This window comes from Taudactylus pleione, unplaced genomic scaffold (genome assembly GCF_031769625.1).
Source record: "Taudactylus pleione unplaced genomic scaffold, aTauple2 ptg000127l, whole genome shotgun sequence".
Taxonomy (NCBI): domain Eukaryota; kingdom Metazoa; phylum Chordata; class Amphibia; order Anura; family Myobatrachidae; genus Taudactylus; species Taudactylus pleione.
In genome coordinates this window covers 13829816-13853388 of record NW_028284529.1, presented here as the reverse complement: position 1 = coordinate 13853388, position 23573 = coordinate 13829816, and the positions used below count along the sequence as shown (strand labels likewise).

General features: G+C 47.6%; 1 protein-coding gene across 1 annotated transcript in view; it reads right to left on the bottom strand.

Annotated features, from left to right (window-relative positions):
* PSIP1 (PC4 and SRSF1 interacting protein 1) overlaps positions 1–23573 on the bottom strand; it is a 105816-nt gene that overhangs the window by 35246 nt on the left and 46997 nt on the right. The window contains exon 8 of the mRNA XM_088472656.1: positions 19686–19770. Coding sequence (XP_088328782.1) covers positions 19686–19770 — 85 coding nt within the window. The remainder of the gene's footprint in view (positions 1–19685; positions 19771–23573) is intronic.

The window sequence follows — 23573 nt, the reverse complement described above, 5'->3', positions numbered from 1 at the left end:
CTGTGTGGGGTCCTGAGGACCGAGTTTGAGAACCACTGATGTAGAAGATAGGAAATTAGGTATCTTAAGGAGGCTAAGTGGGTGGTTTAAAATTTGTTACACTTGCTTGAAGAGGTGTTTCCAGGGAACACTTTGAAGCTTTGTTGTTCAAGGAATGGCATTCCACACGGTGGATGCAGTCTGGAAAAAGTCCTGTATCTGGGGATGGGAGCAATTAATGAGTGAGAATGAGAGACTCAAATCTTGCACAGAGCGAAGGGATTGAGTTGGCACATACTTTGTCAAACAGATGCATGTTGGTGTAATCTTGTTTAAGGCCTTGACTGTTAGAAGTATTTTTTTATTAGATTTAAGGTGCGTACACACTGGGCGATATTTTGGACGATTGAACGATAACGATATTGTTGTCCAAAATATCGTTAATTTTTTGCGCAAAAACAATTAACGGGCAACGACCAGTGATGCGCGCTCTCGGTGGTCGTTTGTCATTCATCGACCGAACATGCAGGCCAGCCCAACGATATTGTCATGCTGTTGCATGTTCAGGAATGAGGGAGAGAGCCCGGCACTGAACGATATTGTTCAGTGTTTGTGCTCAGTGTCGTTAACGACACTGAGCACACCCCTGCCAGGGACACACTAGACAATGTCGCTCATGGAGCAAATCGTCTAGTGTGTACGCACCTTTAGTAAAATACATGCAGTCAATGTAAGGACTGACAAGAGCAGCAGAAGAATGTTTTGTGAGGAAGATCATAGATTCAAAATAGATTCCAGGGGTGAAAGTCTGCTATGGAGAAGACCAGTAAGGACACTACTACAGTAGTCAATGCAATAATAAATGCATGAATGAAAGTATTTGCAGTGTCTTGGGTGAGATAGGTATGTATTTTGGAAATATTTTAGATTTACACAACATAATTTGAAGACAGACTAATGGTGCATACACATGGTACGATCTGTACCACCAACTTGAAAGATATTTTTCAGTGAAGTCATCCTGCCACATCTTTGAACAGGCAAAGTTGACGATATCCACCAAGTTGGCCTGCATGCATGGACGATGAAAGATATCTTTTTTGTCCATGTGGGAACGAGCATCGTTGGTCGTTGTCAGGTTGGTGACTGCAAAAGTGAACGATAACGATATGAACGATATAGTTATCGTTCATGAAAGTTGTACCGTGTGTACACACCATAAGTGTCTATCAGAAACTTTGTTGTGTTAGGCACTAGCGCTACAGTCTTTCCCCCTTGTGTGTCGGGAGCCGCTGGACACATAAGTTGTCCAGACTTGTGAATATTAGATGAAATGGAAAAAGGGGTGGTGTCCAGCGCTAACCTGAAAACTAAAATTCTTTATGAAATATAATATGATGTTGCATGTGCTCAACGCATTTATGAATTTTAAAACATATTTATTAATAGATGTTATATCCTGAGTAATTGCAGGTATAATTGGAAATAAATTAAAAATGCGGTATTGATGAACAAATGTTCCTGAATGTCGGGCTCTTATTAGGTGAGGTCAGATGGCTCCTTTAGGGTGCCTCTTTCCGTAGGGTAGAGCTATGCCTATGTATCCCTTTGGCCCAATGCTCTAAAATTATTGGGCTAGCAGCAATGGCTCAGTTCAATCTAATGGCCTTGTTGCACCCTGGTTGCAGGTAACGTAAGTGTAGTCCTTTAGGGTGTCAATTTCCGTATAGCAATATAGCCTACTTCTCCCTTTTAACACTAAGAGAGGTGGTATAGAAACAGAAGAGCAAATGATTTATGACTGAGTCTTGTAATACTCTAAAGGTGCGTACACACAGAGCGATAAAAGTGAACGATATGAACGATAACGATTTGTCAGCAGAGAGTTAAAGTAATAGAGGAGAGCTTGCATGATATGAGAGTGGGAATGGAGTTTTAAAAGGGATCAGAAACGGGGCATTGTCTAGAGAATAAAAGATCAAGGCAGTGGCCATCCTGAATAGTAGAAGAGTCTGTCCATTTGAAGAAGCGGAGATAGAGGATGTTAGAAAGACTAGTTTAGAGGCACAAGGAGAATGTGGATTATCAATAGTGATATTGAAAATCACCCATACTGACATTGAGGATGTCATAGAATAAGAAATAAGTGAACCAGGCAGAGAAATATTCAAGAAATTCTTGGGTGTACTCCAGTGGCAATGAAAAGTAACACGGAGAAAAGGAGGATTACCTTGTTAAATCCTTTTCTTCGACTCCATAGGGAGGACAGGGATCACTCTGGGGTATAGCCTGGAGAGGAGATTCTGGGCACCAAACAGTTACTCATTTTCTTCACAGCAGCATCCAGGCTCCAGCTCTGCTATACCCAGCCCCATCCACAGGCCAGCCAGTTAGCAAAGAGCGGGGAGAAGAGGGAGAGGCAAAACCAGCACACACCCAGAACAAAGTCAGAGAAAGGTGCGCCAAGAACCAGCATCAGAGAAAATAAATCTCGCAAGCCATGTCAGGGTGGGCGCCCTGTGCCCCCTATGGAGTCGAAGAAAAGTATTTAACAAGGCAAGACCATAAAACCTATTTTCTTCTTCCTCCACTAGGGGGCACAGGGATCACTCTGGAACATCCTAAAGCTGTACCCAGATGGGAGGAGATGCTCCTGGGCTGCATGGAGAACTCCATTGCCCAAAGGCTGTGTCCGAAGATGCAAAGGTGACAAGCTGCATTGAAACAAAGTGTGGCATAAAACTGTGTGGCAGCTGTACCGTAGAAATGCCACTTCGAGCCACCCAAGGTCAACTGACCATGGTTGAAGAGCAGTCACAACAGGGGCAGGAGACAAGCGGGGCCAGCAGGATAATCTTTTCAGAAACCTGGAAGCCCAGTTTGTGAAAATCCTACCGGACCATAAAAGAAACTGGTCTCCGGCTCTGTCCCATGATAAAAATACTGGAGAGCCACTATGCATAGAGGCGTCCTCCGGCGAAAAATTTGGAACGCGGGAAGCCGGAACCACGATTACAGGTAGGAGGGGAACCGAGACACAACCCTGGGTAGGTACCAAGCGAGATCGCTCCGATCCAAGTAAAAGATCAGAGAGGGGTAGCGACAAAACAAGGCGCTCCAAACAGACGCCCACTGCGCCAAGCGATGGCAAGTAGGAAAAAGCTATCCAGAAAGACCAATGACTGAGCGATGTGCTCCGCAATCAATAAGGGAGCTTTCTGAAGGGACCAAGGAACCTAGGGAGGTTCGATGGAGCCACCTGGCAAGAGCAAATGGTGGCTGCACTTAGAGGATGCCCTGAAATAAAACACCCAAACCTCTGGTAGGAGTGGAAGCAGTCGGAGGAGATCTGACAGGTCTGAGACATGTATCTCCAGAATGAGGGGCGCAGGCCCAGGCCTAGAACAATTTGCAGAAAATAGAGGACTCATAATAGCTGGAAAAAGCATCATAATGTCATAATGTAGAGCCTACTCATCCGAGTGAACGACCTGGCAACCTAGGAGTCCGCTGCTCCAGGAGAACTGCGGGAAGGAAGGCTGCCTATAGAGTTTTAAGAGGACATTCCTCCCAACTAGGGGAGCGGCCGACCATCTTAAATGGAACCGCAACTGAGAGCGCCACCCTGATGGCTTATGTGAGCAACGGGTGTTACGCTGACAGACCAGACCATGACCGGACGATGCTGGAGGAGTGATAGAACCAGATAGAGCGCTCTGAAGACTACCCAGAGTAGCAGACTGAAGATCGGTAACAGGTTCCCCTGAGCCATTCACCAATCCTAAAAGTCTAATGACAGTTTACTGCCCTCCACCAGCGAAGCTGTGCATCGGTACTGAGAAGGACCCCTGTCCTGGATCCCAAATGGAGCACCTTTAGCTGCCACAAAATAGGAACAATAGCTTGTCATAAAAAGCAGACAGGATCTATGTCATAAGGCCCAAATGTCCCTGTATAGAGGCAGGGAAAGAAACTGAGCAATCTGCAGCCTCTCCACCCCTGAAGGGCTAGACTAGAGAGCTCAAGATCTGCCTGCAAGAGTGTAATAACACTTGGTAGAGTTGCCAGAACAGATGGAACGGCAATCGAAAGACCCTAAGTCTAACAGCAGTGAGGAATACCCGCCGTACCCTGGAATGCAGCAAAGCTCTCCCCCAAGGAGAAATGCTTCCAAGTAATTATTCATCCGTGGGTCCAGTGACTGAGCCCAGATGAGCAGATCAAGAATAGCAGCCATGACTGTCCTGATCCTCATGAAAACACAAGGGGCTGTGGACCTTCCCTAACGGCGATACCGGAAACTGGAAGTTATTGTCCCGTACAATCTACCCGAGGAAGTACTGGTGACTGACTCGGATGGCAATGACCTACTAACAAACTGGGTAGTAGCCCGTCTGTCCCACAAGAGAGAATAACTTGTACTCAAACGAAGACCGTGCTGTAGGGCATCTGCCCGGCAGCCCCCAAACCTAGCTACCAAAGCAAAAGCGAGGGACATGCACTAGAATATATATCATTCTGGGGAACCAATCCAGCTGCCCAGAATCGCAGATCTAACAAGTCGGGCAAAGAGCAACAACCGGAAATTCCCTGACCTGATGCTGGTAGCGGATAAACTAAAGCAACGTGCTTAGATATCCAGAAGTCTCCGGTAGGAGGTGCTAAAAGGAAAGTTATGGTAAAAATTACCTGTTACCTCACTTTCTTCGAAGTCTATAGGGTCCACAGGGAGACAATGGAGTGTAGGTGGAACTTGGTGGACCAGACACCAACAGCAAAGCTTTTCAATCAGAGGATGCTGCGGTCCTTCCCCCTATATCCTGCCCACAGTCTGAGGGCAACTCAGTTCTGTTAACAAGCCCAAAGCAAGAGCAGGATAGGAGAGAAGAAAGACTGGTACACTGAAAAATCACACTCTCACACAGAAAAGGAAACAAGTGACCAAGAGAAGAAACCCATAGAAGCCAGGTGAGTCAGGGCGGGTGCCCTGTGGACCCTATGGACTTTGATGAAAGTTAACAAGAGTAAGTTTTACCATAACTGTCCTTTTCTTCTTCAGGGTCCATAGGGCTCCCCAGGGAGACAATGGGGGTGTCCCAAAGCAGTTGTTCAAGGGCGGGTATGCTCTTGAGCTTAGAGGAGAACCCTGCGCCCGAAGGAAGCATCCTGAGAGGAAAACGTATCAAAGGCATAGAAGCTAAGAAAGATGTGGACCGAAGACCACGTAGCCATCTTGCATAGTGTTCAGCACACTGGGCTGCCCATGATGGACCCACAGAGCGAGTAGAATAAGCAGACACTGCAGCTGGCACAGGAAGGCCAGCTTGCGCGTAAAACTATGAGATAGTCATGCGAATCCATCTGCCCAGAGTCTGTTTGTTAGCTGGCCATCCCTGCTTGTGGAATCCATAGAAGATGAAGAGGGAGTCTGATGGAATTAGAGCGGTCCACGTAGATCTTTAGAGCACGGACCACATCCAAAGAGGCCTCACCTGCCGAGAGGTTTGGTGATTGAAAGGCTGGAACCACAATTTGGTCTTTAATGTGGAAACGAGAAACCACCTTGGGAAGGAAGCCCGGGCGTGTTCCAAGAACAGCCCTGTCTTGATGAAAGATTAAAAAGGGGAAGCGACATGAAAGCTCCCCTAAATCAGATACCCTATGGGCAGATGCTATAGCCAAGAGAAACAAGAGTCTTCGCAGTGAGTCACTTGATAAGGGTTTGAATGAAGAAAGGCAAGCATTCGAGAAACCTTACAAACTTGAGGGTCATAGTTTCTAGAGGCACACCACTGGGAAATATGTATGCCATACCCAGTAATAAATCTTGTCAGAAGCCGGTTTAAGAGCTCTGATCATGGATAATGTCAGGGGATGAGGCATGGGGAAATCGTCGCACAGACAAGATATATAAATCTAGTACCAGTTAGTCTATGACCACTATTCCTATTGCATAGTTTATCTAAAATGGAAAAAATAATTTACTGAGGTAGTGTTGGTGCTCACTAGAGTTAGAATCGCTGATGAGAAAAAACAAGAAGAGGAAAGAACTGTGTTGTGAGCACTCTTTGCATTAGAAAAATGAAAATAATTTAAAAAACGTAGCCTTTAATATTAACTTAAATTCCTTATGACACCAAACAAACATACCAACATATACACAGAGGGCACTGATAACGTAAATTCGAAAACTAAATGCTTAGAGGTATGAGGCATAAGTACCATCTAAGCCATAATTAAAGGGGGCGAAATTAGGTGACATCAATTTCATATCTCATGCTTCAAAAGCATCATAAGCTGTGTGCCCAGTTTGTATATTCAATATTGCACATAAAATAATTAGATTACTTGTAAAAGAGAATTATTAGGATGATCAGGGAGACAGAACTGCTACTCTCACCTCTACTACACCTCACTTGGCCAAATTGCCATATATGAAGGGTGAGAGATTTGATCAAGAGCAGTTTACCCTTTGAAACAACAGAGTGAGTGGCATGTTACTCAGGTTTTCGTATCTGCTTTTGGATGTCTATTACGCATTGGACATCCAATGAGAGTATTACTCACCTGAGATAGTTGCCACTCAATTAGAGATATAGAATAGTGCTTAGACTATATAAAATTCAGAATGACCCCTTGGTCCTGAAGTCCCAATCTCCATATGAGGGGGCACACAAGTATAACAATGTTTCAGGGATGTTGCATTTGATAGCAGCTGTCTTTATATGATAACAAATGGTTTTATAAACCACATGTGCCGATTGTGGCATCCAATCTATTCGCAAGTGCACACCATGTCACAACAGCTTCATTTTTTCAGCAAGAAATACCCAAGCTCTGATCATGGTCTGAACCAGAGCGCTAGAAAATCCCTTAGACCTTAGGAGGGATGTCTCAAGAGCCAAGCTGATACAGACAGATGGGCCAGGTCCGGATGTAGACAGGGGCCCTTAAACAACAGGTCTGGACGTAGAGGAAGTTGAAGAGGAACGTCTATGGCGACTTTGAAGGTCGGACTACCAATGGCTTCTGGGCCAAGCCAGAGCTACCTACAGGACGGTTCCCACTTCCTGTTTGAATTTCCGAAGAACTCAAGGAAGGGATATTGGAGGGAAGAGGTATGCCAAATGGAAGGTCCACTTCACAGATAAGGAGTTCATGAAGGCTGCGTTGGGGTCCCTTGTCCTGGCTCCATACACTGGAAGTTTGTGGTTGTGTCTTGAGGCCATGAGTTCCAAGTCTGGTAGACCCAATTTTTCCACCAGAAGCTGAAAGACTTCTGGATGTAGAGACCCCTCTACTGCATGCACGTTGTGACGGCTGAGGAAATCCGCCTCCCAATTGAGAATCCTGGGATGAGCACTGCGGGGGTGGCGTTAGGCCCATGTGAGAATGCAGGACACTTCTGCCATTGCTGCCCGACTTCGAGTGCCTCCTTGGTGTTTGACTTGAGGTAAGCCACTGCCGTGGCGTTGTCGGACTGTACTTGTACTGGCCTGCTCTGAAGAATATACTGAGCCAGAGTGAGAGCTCTGTAAATGGCTCGGAGTTCTAGGACCTTGATTGGTAAGACCGCCTCGGCTGGAGTCCAGCAGCCCCGTAAGGAGTGCTGGCTGGTCACTGCGCCCCACCCGCGGCGGCTTGCGGCAGTGCTTAGATGTACCCAGTCCACGATCCAAAAGGTGCGTCCCTTGTTCAAGTGGGATGTTTGTAGCCACCAGGCTACGGACAGGCAAACCTCCTGGGAGAGGCTCTTCATCTGGGATCTGTGCAGATGAGGCAGCCCGTTCCACCTGGAGAGGATCAGGTGTTTCAGGGGCCTGGAGTGAAACTGAGCGAACTTCACCATGTCGAAGGTGGACACCATGGATCCCAGGGCCTGCGTTGCAGAGTGCATTGACACTTGGCGACTGTAGTAGTCTGTGCACCAGGTGCTGTAATACCAAGATTTTTTCTGTCGTTTGGAAGATTCTCTGAACCTGAGAGTCCAGGAGGGCTTCCAGATGTACCATTCTTTGAGAAGGTGTCAAGGTAGACTTTTTACAGTTGATCAGCCAACCATGCATTTGTAGAAAAGCAATGATAATCTGTAGATGGCGGTGAAGAATTCCTGGGGAGCTGGCCAACAGCAAGAGATAGTCTAAATATGGGAGCAGTCTAATCCCTTGACTACGACGATAGGCCGCCATAACTGTCATGATCTTGGTAAAGACCCAAGGAGCCGTTGAAAGGCCAAAAGGCAGAGCCTGAAATTAGTAATGTTGCTGTAGTATAGCAAATCGGAGATATTGTTGATGAGAAGGCGCTATAGGTACATGTAGGTAAGCGCCCTGAATGTCCAGAGAGGAGGATTTCCATACGAAACCTAGGCACCCTGATAAACTTGTTCAGAGACTTCAGGTTGAGGATAGGCTGATGAGACCCGTTGGCTTCTGAACTAAGAAAAGGGTAGAATAGCAGCCCTTCCCTCATTGACAGCAGTAAGGACTGAAAAGCCTTTTGGAACAACAGTGCCTTGTGTCGGGCCGATTGAGTGCCTGTGCAAAATAACTGCTGGGGGGGGGTCGCCTCAGGAAGGATAGGGCATATCCGTGGGAGACCCCTTCTCTTACCCAGGCATTTGATGTGGTCTAACGCCAGAACTGGGCAAACTGAAGAAGCTGGCCTCCCAGCCAGGGAGCCCCCATGGAGAGGGCCTGCCCAGTCAGGCTGAAGGCTTGTCCTCAGATTTGGTAGGTGGACGTCTAGTAGCCCAGCTCTGTTTGGTCCTAGGTTTGGAAGCCTTAGTTGATGCCTCGACAAGGATGACCTTTAGCTTTTCCTTGAGGACGAAAGTAAACCGAAAGGATGACATCAGAGGCTTCGCAAGAACACAGTCTTGGAAGCTGCCAAGGAAGTCACAATTTTGTCCAAATTCTGGGCCAAACAGGATATCCCCTGAATAAGGCAGAGACTCCAAAGCCTTTTTAGGAGAGCTGTATCCATAGCTGCTTCACCCAAATAGGAGGCTGCATCTCTAATGTGAGATATGTAGGACAGCTGTTCCCTCGAAGAATCAGAGGGAACTGTCTCTTCTAGGGCCTCTGCCCAACTCTGTGGCCTTAGCCACCCAGGCCGTATCCCTAGCAGGACGAGTAATAGCTCCTGTAAGAGAGTATATCAGGATTTTGGTACTTACCAATAAATCCCTTTCTCCGATTCCACAGGGGACACTAGAGCCTCAGTACAGTGGGGTATAGAAGTGGGTTAACTGGAAGCTGGCACCTTTAAAAAATTTGAATGGAAGCTAGCTCCTCCCCCTCTATACCCCCCCCTACAGGTCAGTCTAAATAAACTGTGCCCGAGGGGAGCTGGAAAGTAGGGAGAAAGGAGACAAAAAGCTACAGCATTCATGTACAAAGAAATAACAGTGTTCTAAAAGAAAAAAAAAATATTCCAAGCAGACTCTGGAAACAAACAACAAACGTCTGAAACAGGAAAACAGTACCGATTGCAGGTAGAACAGCGCAGGGTCGACGTCCAGTGTCCTCTGTGGAATCGGAGAAAGGGATTTATCGGTAACTACCAGAATCCTGATTTCTCCTTCATCCACTAGGGGACACTGGAGCCTCAGTACAGTGGGGATGTTCCAGAGCTCACATCCCGGGTGGGAGAGCGCTGAGATCCCTGCAAAACTGCATGGCCAAACTCCGAAGCAGAGGCTGCAAAAGTATCAAAACGGTAGAACTTTAAAAAGGTATGCCTGCCTGACCAAGTCGCCGCACAACAAAGTTGATTTAAGGAAACTCCACGAGCAGCCGCCCATGAAGGACCTACCGAGCGTGTTGAATGCGCTGTAATGGAAGTAGGTGGTTGTCTGGAAACCGCCAAATAAGCCTGTCTGATAGTCAGACGAATACATCTAGAGATGGTCTGCTTTGAAGCCGGCCAGCCTGGACGCGCCAGATTAAACCGAACAAACAAAGCATCAGACTTTCGTAGAGGAGCAGTTCTGTCAACATAAATCCGGAGCGCTCTGACAGCATCCAAGGATTTAGAGGCTGGAGACTCATCTGTAAACACAGGGACCACAATTGGTTGGTTTATATGAAAAGCAGATACTACTTTTGGAAGGAAAGACTAATGAGTGCTCAACTCCACCCTATCCTCATGGAAAATGAGATAAGGAGGACGACATGATAAAGCACGGAGTTCAGACAGACACCTCGCAGAGGCAAGCGACAAAAGAAGAACCACCTTCCAAGTTAAATACTTTTTCTCCACCCTCTGCAACGGCTCAAAGGTGTCAGACTGGAGAAAAGACAGTATCAAATCCAAGTTAAATGGTGCCGTTGGAGGCACAAAAGGAGGCTGAATTCTGACCACTCTTTGGAAAAAGGTCTGGATATCCGGCAATAAGGCCAATTTCCGCTGAAAGAAAATGGACAGGGCGTATAACTGTACCTTTAATGAACCAAGACGAAGGTCTGCTGTTAACCCAGCCTGAAGGAAAAGAAGGCGGCGTGATACCTTAAATACTGACTGAGGCGAATTGTGTTGCTCACACCAAGCTACGTACGTCTTCCATATACGATAATAATGTTGAGACGTAACCTCCTTTCCGAGCCCGAATGATGGTAGGAATCACACTTGGTGGGATACCCTTGTTCCTGAGGACGGCCCTTTCAGTAGCCATGCCGTCAAACGAAGCAGTCTTAAGTCTTGATAAATAAACGGCCCCTGAAGAAGTCTTCTTGTAGAGGAAGAGGCCACGTTTCGTCTATCAACAGACTCTGTATATGCGAGTACCATGCTCGTCTGGGCCAATCTGGCGCTAGTAGTAGCACCTTGACATTTTCTCGCTTGATTCTTTGAAGCAATCGGGGGATGAGTGGGAAAGGAGGGAACAGGTATTGAAATGGCCATGAAGTTGTCAGTGCATCCACCGCTGCTGCCTGCGGGTCCCTCGTTCGGGAGCAGTAAAATCGGTAATTGGTGGTTCAACCTCGACGCCATGAGGTCGGCCCCACCTCAGAGTCAGTTGGTGAAAAACTTGTGGATTGAGGGACCATTCCCCCGGATGAAGAAATCGCCACTGCAAATTCCTCAGTCCAAAGCAGAATTCTGCTGACCTCCTTCATGGTGGCTCGGCTTTTGGTGCCGCCCTGTTTATGTACGCCACCGCTGTTGCATCGTCTGACTGTACTCTTACTGCCTGACCCTGCAACAGAGGATGCTCCAGCTGGAGTGCTAAAAATAAGGGCAGTGTTTTATGAATAGTTATAGGCAATCCTGTCTCCCTCTGAGTCCAGTGACCCTGAAAATGCTTTCCTAGAGTCACAGCCCCCCACCCTCTCAGACTTACGACTGTGGTGAGGAGAATCCAATCCCACACTGCAAACCATCTTCCTGCCAACAGGTGAGAGGGATTCAACCACCAAATGAGAGATGTTCGAGTTTTGGGGGACAATAGGACTCGCTGGTGGAGAAAGAGGTGTGATCCTGACCACTGGGAGAGAAGGTCCAGTTGAAAAGGCCGGGCGTGAAATCTCGCATATTGAATCACCTCGAAGGACGCCACCATCTTCCCCAGAAGACGAATATAGAGATGTACGGACACTCTGCGATGGCACAGTATCAGACGCACCATGTCCTGGGGTAGGAACACCCTTTGTTCCACCGTGTCCAATATCATGCCCAGGAATATCAAGCATTGTGTTGGTATCAGAGACGAGTTTTTGGAAATATTTAAATCCAGTCATGTTCCAAGAGCAGACTCTGATTTAAGTGAATATCCCCTAACAAACGAGCTACTGACAGTGCCTTGATCAGGAGATCGTCCAAGTATGGAACAATGACAACCCTCTGAAGAAGAACCAGGGCCATCATAACGGCCGTACTTTCGCAAACACTCTTGGTGCCGACGAAAGACCAAAAGGTAAGACCTGAAATTGCAAATGAGAATCCAGCACCGCAAATCGAAGAAATGCCTGATGAGGAGGCCAGATGGGGATGTGGAGGTAGGTGTCTTTTATGTCAAGGGACACAAGAAACTCGTCTTTCTCGGGACCAGCTATAACGGACTGGAGAGACTCCATCTTGAACCTGAAGACTCGAAGATAAGGGTTTAGATCCTTGAGATTGTGAATGGGTCTCATTGAGCCGTCCGGCTTGGGTACCACAAACAAGCTGGAATAAAAACCCTGACCTCTCTGCTGGGTTGGGACATTCACTGCCCCCTGAGACAATAACAGTTTCTGTATTGCTTCCTGAATTACCACTCGCTTTTCAGATACCAGAGGTAAACCGGTTGTGAAAAAACGAGAAGGCGGTTGAATCTTGAAATCCAACTTCAGGCCCTGAGTAATGATGTTCCGGACCCAGGCGTCCGGACAGGATCTGATCCACACTTCTTTGAAGTGCAGGAGACTAGCGCCCAGCCTGGGATCCCCCAAATGAGAAGGGAGGGCGTCATGCGGAAGGCTTTGCTGCATTCTTGTCCTGCTGAGACTCGGCTGCAGGGGATGTCGAAGCTCTACCACGGCCTCTGGAACCTCGGGAGAAGGCCGGAGCTCATCTGGAACAACCTCTAAACCTTCCAGGGGGACGAAAGGACCGAAAAGATGGTCCTGCTGTAGGTCGTCTAGGAGGAGGAGCGGCAGATGGTAGGTAAGTGGATTTTCCACCTGTAGCCTGTGATATCCACCTATCCAACACCGTACCGAAGAGGACATCCCCCATAAAGGGAAGGGCCTCTACTGCTCTCTTGGACTCCGCATCTACTTGCCATTTATGCAGCCAAAGAGCTCTTCTAGCTGAGATAGCTAAACCCAAAGATCTAGCAGAAAGACCACATATGTCCTTAGAAGCTTCCCCAAGGAAAGCAGCTGATTCTGCAATCTGTTCGGCTAGTTGAATGAGGTCTAGAGTCTGCGTTCCGGTCTTAAGACCATATGCAAGCTGTGTAGCCCAGGCTTCTAAAGCCTTATTTACCCAACAGCTAACTAGTGCTGGACGCAGGGATATATAGATTTTAACGTATTCTCCAGCTTCCTATCAGAGGATGCTTTTAGGGATACAGCCCCCGGCACACCGTCTTTTTAGAAAGACGGGACACTGAGGGATCCACTGCTGGAGTAGTTTCACATAATTCCCTGCTTTCTGGTGGAAAGGGGTAATAAGATAAAAGTTTCTTAGAGATTTGAAACTTCTTATCTGGGTGTTTCCATGCTGAGGTTAGGATATTGTCCAACTCCTCTCATGCTGTAAAAGTGGCCACCTGTCTTTGTCTTTTACTAAAAATAGATGGTTTAGCAGTCACCTCCAAGTCTTCAACATGTAAAACTTGGCATACTGCAGCAATTAAAGCTTCTATGCCCTGAGATGTATACTGCAGCAATTAAAGCTTCTATGCCGAGATGTAGGTTCTGACTTCTCAAGGATCTGAACCTCGTCTTTCTGAACCTCGCCTTCTTCTGGATCTTGGATCTCTTCCTCCTCTGATTCATCCCAGTGCAAGGATGAGGAACATTATAAGACGAGCTTGCAGGAGGGGCCTGGGACATCACCTTTGTAAGTCCCTCAACAGACCTGGCTAATAAGCGAGCCCAATCTGGTTCAGATGCTGCCTCCCTGTCTCTGCGGGCTGCTTCCAGCTCTGCAGACAGATTAGACATGACAGAAGTCAATTGATCAGACCATATAGGCAGAACCTGTGAGTCAGCAGTCAGAGACTGAGAAACACACTTGTCGCACAGCAGGGAAGAATTAGACTGTCCCTGTGTGAATTTCTCTGCATAATTCTTGCAGGAAAAGGATTTTTGAGCAACCTTAGAACCCTTGTTAGACATTGTAATACACTGTCATACACACACACAGATGAAAAGACAGTGAGATAAATATAGAGACTGTACAGAAAGGTAAAAGGGGCATAGCGGGAGATATGCTATGACCCTTATCAGCGCTAATGAATAGCGCGATTATATTACTGAAAAAACAGCTGTACTGGCCTGATTTTGTTCACAGAGCCGGGACTGCCATCAGCCTCGTGCAGCATATGATAAAATGGCCGCCCGCTTCTGTTAGAAGCGCTGGGGTTGCTGGGAGGCAGAAGCAGAAGACTGCCTTAGGCTCCGCCCCCTCGCTAAGGCGCCCGTTCCAGCGCTAGCAGATATGCTTACAGTGTACCCGCCTAACTTCCTGGCTCCCTGCTATTCAGAGAGCCAGGAGACACTAACCTGATGGCTGCCAGCAGCGGGTTTAGCTATGGGAGCCCGGACGTGCACCGCATGCAGCGCGTCCTGGGCTCCCCAGAGACCGAGGTCTCTGTAGCAGGAGACCTCAGCGCGTACCGCAAGCAGCGGCAGTGAGGTCTCCCCGGCAGCTCCAACGGCGCAGACAGGCAGGGGCAGTGAGCTGCCTGTGTCCTCAACTGCTGATTGCAGAATCTTTTAGGTGTATTTGGTAATTGACAGCCCTAAGAAGTATAGGTCCAGTTGCCAGGGCACAAATTTTAGGCTGACCTGTAGGGGGGTATAGAGATGGAGGAGCTAGCTTCCATTCAAATTTTTTAAAGGTGCCAGCTCCCGGTTAACCCACTTCTATACCCCACTGTACTGAGGCTCCAGTGTCCCCTGGTGGATGAAGGAGAAAAAGATTTTAGATAAGCTTCCATCCTTCTATCCGTAGTCTCCTTCAAGGAGGTTGCAGAATGGATAGGTAAGGTAGCATTTTTGACCAGACGTTTCACGTGGGAATGCATTGCTGGGGGAACTACCCATTTAGTGCAATCAGTAGCAGGAAGAGGGTAAAAGGAACTTCGCTTAGGCAGCTGAAATCTTTTACTGGCCATATTTCATGTCTCACTCATATGATCAGATAGCTGATCAGTGGGAGGGAATTCTGGTAAAATTAAATTTTGTTGTTTAAAGGATGGCTGTTTTGCCTTAGAAGCAGGTTCTGTCTCTTCTATTTGAAGAATAGATTTTACAGCTCTTACAAGTGCAGGTGTATTAAATTCAGAGGGGGGTTCCTCGTCTCCCGAAGGTGAGAGAGAGGACTGCATCTTCTGCCTCCCCAGATGATAAATCAGAATCTGATATGGGTGGACTGGAAAAATAACACAGCACGCTTAGGTTTACTAGGTAAGGGTCTCTTCCTTATGCAACATTTGCTGAAAACCTGTAGAGGTATTTGCCAGACTCTGCACTGAGGTAGAAAGTAGGTCTACCAATTTGCAGGGAGTACCAGCTGTGGCCATAGGGGGAGCTACCATAGGGACCGTTAGATGGCCCGCAATCTTTGACAGCACCTGTGAAAAAGTAGCCCAGGATGGGTCCAGAGGAGAGGACATTGAGTCGTAAGGACCAGAGCATCCCAGGATTGAAATTGAAAACTTTGCTGTTAGTGTCTGGTCCTCCAAGTCCCACCTACACCCCCATTGTTTCCCTGTGGAGCCCTATGGACTCTGAAGAAGAAAGCTACCTAAAGGAAGAGAATACTTTTGTCATACCCTCAGCTAACACCCAGGTACCTGGGCTGTAAACCAGGGGGCTGCTCTATTTAAAAGAACAGAAATATCATTATCAGGGTCTCTACCTTTTAAAGGAATGGAGACCTAACTTCCTGTGCAGAGGAGCAGATTCACAATAGGGGAGGACCTAGATCTGTCTGGCCTGGAAGGCCTGTGCTAAACCATAACTTTGCTGGCTAGCAACAGCCACTCCTGTACCAAGCAAGTGAAGGAGTGCTACATCTACCTCAGGGCTCGACAAATCCCGGGGGCCAGGTCGCCACGGCTACCAGATTTTGCTGCCTGGCTACCAGATTTTGCAATGAGGGAGGAAGTAGATCCTCATCAGCTCTGGCTGAGATTCGTGCCTATAGTAATACGGTGTTCATATCATGCACAGGAGTGCATGTGCCAAGTGTCGCCTGCGGTGACTGCTGTGCCTCTGTCCATCCCGGCCAGCGCTGACGACTCCTCTTCATCCTGGCCTGCTCCGATCCCTGCTGTCTGTCCCAGTCTACACTGATCCTCCTGTACGTCCCGGCTATTTACTGTCTCCTATCACCAGCTGCATAGAGCTCTCCGGTAGTAGGGTATGCTTGGCCAGGGATTGCGGAGCGGCTTCAGAGGGATAGTGGTGTGACCATGAGGGGAGGAGGGTTTTGTTGTACTTTCTGGCACCATTGTTTTATGTGAAATGTGGTCAGTTATTACTGGACGGTGGGGCAGGGGAGTTGTGCAGAGCAGTGAGGGGGGCCTCCATTTTACTGTATCCATTCAACTGTAACCATTTTGCGGACTAGCATAGTGTGTATAATAGTTGCATAACATGCAGGGCTGTGCTCCTTATTCCTGTAATTTATTTTTTTGAAGGGCGGGGGGGGTCTGGCTCATACAATTTCATCCTGGCTCCAAGATTTTAGAAAAATTTGTCAATCCCTGATCTGCCTGGCTCTATGGCAGGAGTGAATTTCCTGTAGGAAGGAGACCTGCGCACAGAAGGTTCTGCCGGCTTACTTGACTGGTAGGCATGGTAGAGAGAACCCCCGTGCAGCTTAGCCTTAAAACACCAGGCACGGAGGCCTGCGATAGTTGTTCCTCTGCCATCATGGTTCGTATTGTCAGAACACAGAGGCCTATGGAGAAAGTACATTAGTACATAAAGGCCTCCAGAAAGAGGTTCAACAGCTACTTAACACAGAGCACCCACCTCAATGGGTGCTTTAACCTTGGAAGCCATTTAAAAGTAGTTCAAGTGTATCCCCCACACAAAACGCTTTGTGCCGCTATAACTCTTTCTGTTTCTCCTCTTTACAGAGGCGAAGCAGGAAGCAGTACCGATGAGATGTATGAACATTTTCTCTGCCAAAGTTAGGTAGTGAAAACTCCCCCTTCCGGCGAACCCTGCCTGAGCATGCGTGGGACCTCGCAAGCATCGTGAGATCCCTTGTGCAGCCCCGGAAGCCAGCAACCGCCATAGTGCTGTCACTGCTGTGGTGCTAGGGCACCGACAGCTGCCTATATTGACAGTTGCAGCTGTCGGAACGGTCAGTACCATTGACCATTCATACATAGTCCTGCACATCGGACAATGTATGAACAGGAACTAAGGTGCCAACAAGATGCTATCTTGTAGATAGCAGTGTTGATAATGGTAGGGACGCATAGTTGTCATTTACCACCGAACCCCACTTTAATACATGGGAAGAAGAGATATCAGCACACACAATGTGTGAGGATACCACGCCTCCCCCATATCGCCAGTTAATACATCTCCCCCAGTGTGTTCACACCAGTGAACAAATTTAATGGATTTAGAGGATGATGGGAGGCAGGTGATGTGTTTTAGGTTTGCTGGATTTCCTTAAGGTTGTTAATAAGATGTGGTGTATGGGAGAAATGAGCTGGCCCTGGATTACGTTGTATATAAACAGCTAATAATAGCATAAGGAGAGAGAATCTCAACTGTTTGAGGATGTTACAGTTAATGAATATACATACTGTAGGAAAAAGGTTCATAAGTGTTAAAGGTAGCGGAGTAGTGCGAAGGCAATATGGACAGAGGGGTGTGTGATGCAGGATGGGTGAAGCATGTTAGTTTTAAAGCTAATGCCATGGAAGGACAGTAAGTAAAGTTTTGTTTCAAACATTGTAGGTTTGAGAACAAGCAGCAAGATACAAAGGAAAATTAATTAACTATAATCAGAGTGAAAAAAAGTACAATTTTCATTGTCCTGAGTAGAGTAGTGTTGGGCTGTAGCAGATGAAGATAGTTTCCAGATGGCTTTACCATTCCTACTAGAGTGTCTGTAAGATATAGGCCTGTATTCAAATAGTAGCGAAAAGCCGAGATCGGTGAAAAAGTATCGCTGACTGCGACTTTTCGACAGGCAAAAAGTTATCTCCGTATTCAATTCCATCCGCTTTTCACGTATGCGGAAAGTCAATGCAATGTAATAGGCGAAAAAGATTCACCTCTGAATAGCAGGAGAAAAGAAGTGCAACATTTTTGTTTTGGGGTGCAAAGGAGGGGAAACCACTCAGAACCCTTGGAACAGCCCCCCAAAAGACAACTGAGTAAAAAAAATTCCATAAAAAAAAAAACTTAAGTACTCCCCAAAAAAGTACTTTGAATTTTGGGGCGAAAAAGCACAAAGTGGCGAAATAAGGTTTTGGGGGTACACTAAGAAGGGGTCAAGTGTTTTTGTGATTGCAGGTGCTTTTATGAGGGTGGAAATTCGCAATTACCAAAACTGCACTTTAGAGACATTAAAATATGCTTGCACCCATTTTCAGGTACCCCAATTTTGACAGGATTACTTATTTACTGAAAAAAATACTGCTTTATGCCATTCTTCATCACTTGTGCAAAGACGCTAATTAGTGGCGATTGTGCGAACGTAAGTACCCCAAACAGTAGTATTAGGGCTAATCGGGCACTACTACATAGATCCCCATTGTTTCTGCATCTTTTTGGGGGGGTTCAGTCTGATTTTCCCAATTCGGACACCACTTTTCACCTGTTCTGACATCGTGTGTCGCCGTTTTCGCATCTTTTGGAATTGAGTAGGGCGAAGCGCGGGTACGCGCACGATAAGTTTCAGCGGCTAAAATACGTGATGTAGGCGAAAACGTTATTGCGTACGCGAAACTAATTAAATACGGGCCATAGTTTGGCTCAACATGTGAGAGTTGATTGGTCAGCTGATCAATGGAATGGAAATGCTAGGAGTCAGTTTATTTTCAAGTGGATAGTAATAAAAAAAAATAAAAATACACAAATGCACAGTATTTAACAGATAAAAACAAAATCAAATTTTTTATATTGAAAAATGCAGACTGGAAAGAGATGACAATCCGATAACATTACTATAGGGGACAATCACATTTTTCATTATCCTCTGCTTGAAAGGTATGAAACTAAAGCAATCTGTGTCTTGCACTCCTTTAATGGAGGATGGAAAAAACATAAGTTTTTTCATTTAAACTGACTATTCCCTATCCAAGCCATTAATTCCTGGTCTTTTTGAGGAATTCTCATTGAAACATGGTTATCTCTGCAGCTGAATCATCCACTACCTCATGTCACTCCTGATATGAAAGATCAGAGCATGAAACTTCCAATGACTAGACTACAGCAGAGTTGTGTCACTCACACGGTCTAGCAGAAGAGAATAAGTCGAATATATCCAAAGATGAGAAACTGATGCTTTATCTGCATCAGAGTCTCTGCTCTGCAAGCCCTCTGTTAAGTAGAACTCTTCTCTATCTCCACAAAAGGGGAAAATAAGTCTACAATTCTCACTTCTGCTCCAGAGATAGAAGCTGAACTACCTGTGACAGTTGTGATTGCTTTGCTTCTGGAGAGCCCTGTAATGGACAAGGGGGGAGGCAGCACTGACAGATACTTGTTGGCACCTCAGTTCCTGTTCTTAAGCTCGGACAGGGTTAAGCTCACTACCAGCCCCACAGAGAACAAGGCTGTGATTTATTTGTAGTAAATAATAAAAAAGAACATGAAATACTACATATAATAAACTGAAGTGATCAAAGCTAGGAGATAGAGGGAGAGGTACACAGATTTCATTGCCAATTTCTTAAAGTGCCTAAACTCCTGTGCACACATCTAAACCCCCATGATTCCAATTTCCCCTAATAGATGTAAATGAAAAAAATAAAGCAATTCTGAAAAGCTGAAAATATCACATGAATGAGTTACCTGGTCTGCCTATCTTAGGACTTTGCTTTGGTTGTGTCAGTGAAGCAGCAACTACATCTCGCTCAGCCTCTGCCATAATATCCACCTTGCAAAGCAAAACAAATTAGCATTATTATAAATCACAACTACTTCTGCAAAAATTGAATATTGAACAAACAATACATGTACTTTTTAAATGACCCCCAGTAGTTTAACTTTTTCTTCTTGTTGCAATTCTATACGGATACAGCCCTGCACTGTTACAGGCAGGGCTGTAACAGTGCAGTCTCGGCACCCCACAATACTGTAATAAGGAACTGAAGAGTACCCTACACTACAGGTTGGGGGGGAGGAATACAAGGGATAGGGGGACGGTTGACGACACGATATAAAGTCCCCCATCTACCGTATTCTAGCACCATATGTCCTGGGTGTATCCTTGTTTGAAAATAAGTTGCTGTTGCGTGATTGATGCGATCTCCACCTGTACACTGCTGAAAACATAGTGGAAGAACTCTCCCATACTACCTTCTATATACATTTGCAAGAAGAGTAGTGTCCTATTTTAAATGATGTGGCCCCTAAGTAGTTATTATTTGAGGATCCCTAGACAACAACATGCACTGCAGAAAACATTAAGGGCCTGATTCAGACCTGCTCGCGAGCGCTGAGGCTCGCAAGCAGGTCGATGTTGGCCCAGTGCGCATGCACACGACGGCGCATGCGCGAGACCCGGATAGCGACGGGCAAGCCGTCGCTCCGGGTCTCATACCAAAGGGGGCGTGCTATCGATGGTGAGTGGCAGCACGCCCCCTTTGGTGGGCGTGGCTGCCCAGACGGAGGCGTTCCCATGGGAATGCCTACCATCTGGGGCTGGCCCCACTGACATCACAAGTAATGTCAGTGGGAGTGCTTTCGGCTCTGATAGAGCCGAAAGCAATCCAGGGCTTGCGGCAACAAGACCCTACCACAAGGGTCTCGTCGCAAGCCCGATGGTCGAGATGGTCTTGACCATCGCGACCATCTTCCAGGCCGCTCGCTATAGCTGTGGGTGGTCACCCACAGCTATGCAAGCGGCCGGGAGGCCGCTCTAAAAAACAACAGATATCGTAAGAACTTACCTTTGTTATCTCTGTTTCTACGAAGTCCATAGGGTCCACAGGGTTGACCTTGGGGTATATAGCTGGATCTGGATCCACAGGCACCACGCAGTTAAAGCTTTAGCTGCTCCCAGGATGCTCTTGGGTCCATCCTCCTCTATACCCCGCCCCCGAGCCACAGGCACCTCAGTTGGTAAGCAGCCCAGGCCGGAGGAGGAGACTAAACAGAGAAGGAAGACTGGAACACACAAGAAAACCATACAGAAAAGGGAGACGGAAAACCGGTGACCAGCAACACAGCCCTTTTGAAGCCTGGTGCGTCAGGGCGGGCGCCCTGTGGACCCTATGGACTTCGTAGAAACAGAGATAACAAAGGTAAGTTCTTACCATATCTCTTGTTTTCTACTTCAGGGTCCAAAGGGTTGACCTTGGGGATGTCCCAAAGCAGTTCAACTGAGGGTGGGGACGCTCCTGTGCAGAAAGGAGAATCCTGCACCCAAATGATGCAGCATCCTGAGAGGCAAAGGTGTCAAACGAATAAAACCTCAAAAACGTCTGAATGGAAGACCAAGTGGCTGCCTTGCACAGCGGAACAGCGGAGGCACCACGTCTAGCAGCCCAAGAAGGACCCACAGACCGAGTGGAATGAGCCTTAACAGAGGCTGGAACAGGTAAACCTTCCTGTACATAAGCCTCCCTAAAAACAGAACAAAGCCAACGGGCTATGGTTTGTTTGTTGGCAGGCCAACCCCTCTTATGCAAACCAAAAGAATCGGATCTTCTAACAGAAGCAGTCCGATCAACATAAATTCTGAGAGCACGGACAACGTCCAACAAAGCCTCGCCAGCTGTAAGATCAGGGGACTGAAAAGCTAACACCACCAGTTCCTGATTGATGTGGAACTTAGAACAACTTTAGGCAAAAACTCAGGACGAGTCCGAAGCACTGCTCTGGCCTGGTGAAAAATTAAGAAGGGGGGACTACAGGAAAGTGCCCCAACTCGGATACCCTCCTGGCCGAAGCAATTGCCTGGAGAAACACAGTCTTAAGTGTTAACCACTTGAGGTCAACAGACTCAAGAGGTTCAAAAGGAGGTCCCTGCAGGACCCGAAGAACCACCGCCAAGTCCCACGGAGCCACTGGAGGCACAAAGGGAAGCTGGATTCTAACACCACCCTGGAAAAAGGTGTGAACGTCAGGCAGAGAAGCGATTCTACGTTGGAACCTCACAGAGCCGATACATGAACCTTCAGGGAAGCAAGACGTAAGCCCAGGTCAAGACCAGACTGCAGAAATGCTAAAATCCTAGAAACCCTGAACACCTGAAGATCAAAGTTTCTGGACTCACACCACTGAAAGTAAGTGTGCCACAGATTTAAATCCGTGCAGAGGCAGGTTTATGCGCCCTCAGCATGGTACTGATGACGGAGCTTGAAAAACCCCGGGACCTTAAGACGGCTGTCTCAAGAGCCACGCCATCAAAGACAGCCGACCCAGATCTGGGTAAAGGCAAGGCCCCTGAGACAGCAGGTCCCGACGCTGAGGCAGAAGGAAAGGGGCATCTACGGACAAGTTCCTGAGATCGGAGTACCAAGGACGTCTGGGCCACGCTGGAGCCACCAGCAGAAACGTGCCCCTGTCCTTTTCTTAGTACCCGAGGTAGCAGGGAGATCGGAGGGAACAGGTACGCTAGGTGAAATGTCCATTTCACTGACAGCGCGTCCACCAAGCTTGCGCCTGCATCCAATGTCCTTGAGCCGTACACGGGTAACTTGTAATTGTGATGGGAGGCCATCAGGTCCAACTCCGGCAGTCCCCATTTGTCCACGAGAAGTTGAAACACCTCTGGATGAAGCGACCATTCCCCGGGATGCACGTCGTGACGGCTGAGGAAGTCTGCCTCCCAATTGAGGACTCCCGGGATGAAGACTGCCGAGATTGCTGGAAGGTGGCACTCCACCCAAGCCAGGATCTGAGACACCTCCGACATCGCAGCTCGACTGCGAGTTCCTCCCTGGTGATTGATGTACGCCACAGTGGTGGCGTTGTCGGATTGCACCTGAACTGCCTTTCCGTGAAGAGCAGTGCCCGACGACAGCAGAGCCCTGCATACGGCCCACAGTTCCAGCACGTTTATGGGAATAACTGCCTGAAGAGACAACGAGCCGGTCACTGCCCCCAACCCCGGAGACTGGCATCTGTTGTGAGCAGAACCCAGTCCGGGATCCAAAAGGGGCGACCCTCGATGAGATGAGCTGGCTGAAGCCACCAAGCTAGAGACTGGCGCACTTCCGAGGACAAAACCAGTGTCTGGGATCGGATCCGGTGAGGTAACCCGTTCCATTCCGATAGAATCTGCCCTTGCAGGGGCCTGGAATGGAACTGGGCAAACTTCACCATGTCGAATGCCGACACCATGGACCCTAGGACTCTCATGGCCGAGTGTACAGACACCCTGGCACTGCTCAGGCAACTGTGTATCCGCAGTTGTAGGGAGGACACCATTTCCGGAGTCAGGAAAATCCTTTGCTGACGAGAATCCAGAAGGCTCCCAAATGAACCATCCGTTGTGATGGGATCAGAGATGACTTCTTCCAATTTATCAACCACCCGTGTGTCTGAAGACAATCAATGGTCAGGTGGAGATGTCGAAGAAGTACCTCCGGGGAGCTCGCCAGCAGAAGAAGATCGTCCAGATACGGCAGCAGCCATATACCCTGGCCCCGAAGGTGGGCGGCCATAATTGCCATCACCTTGGTGAACACCCTCGGAGCTGTGGAAAGGCCAAAAGGCAACGCCCGAAACTGG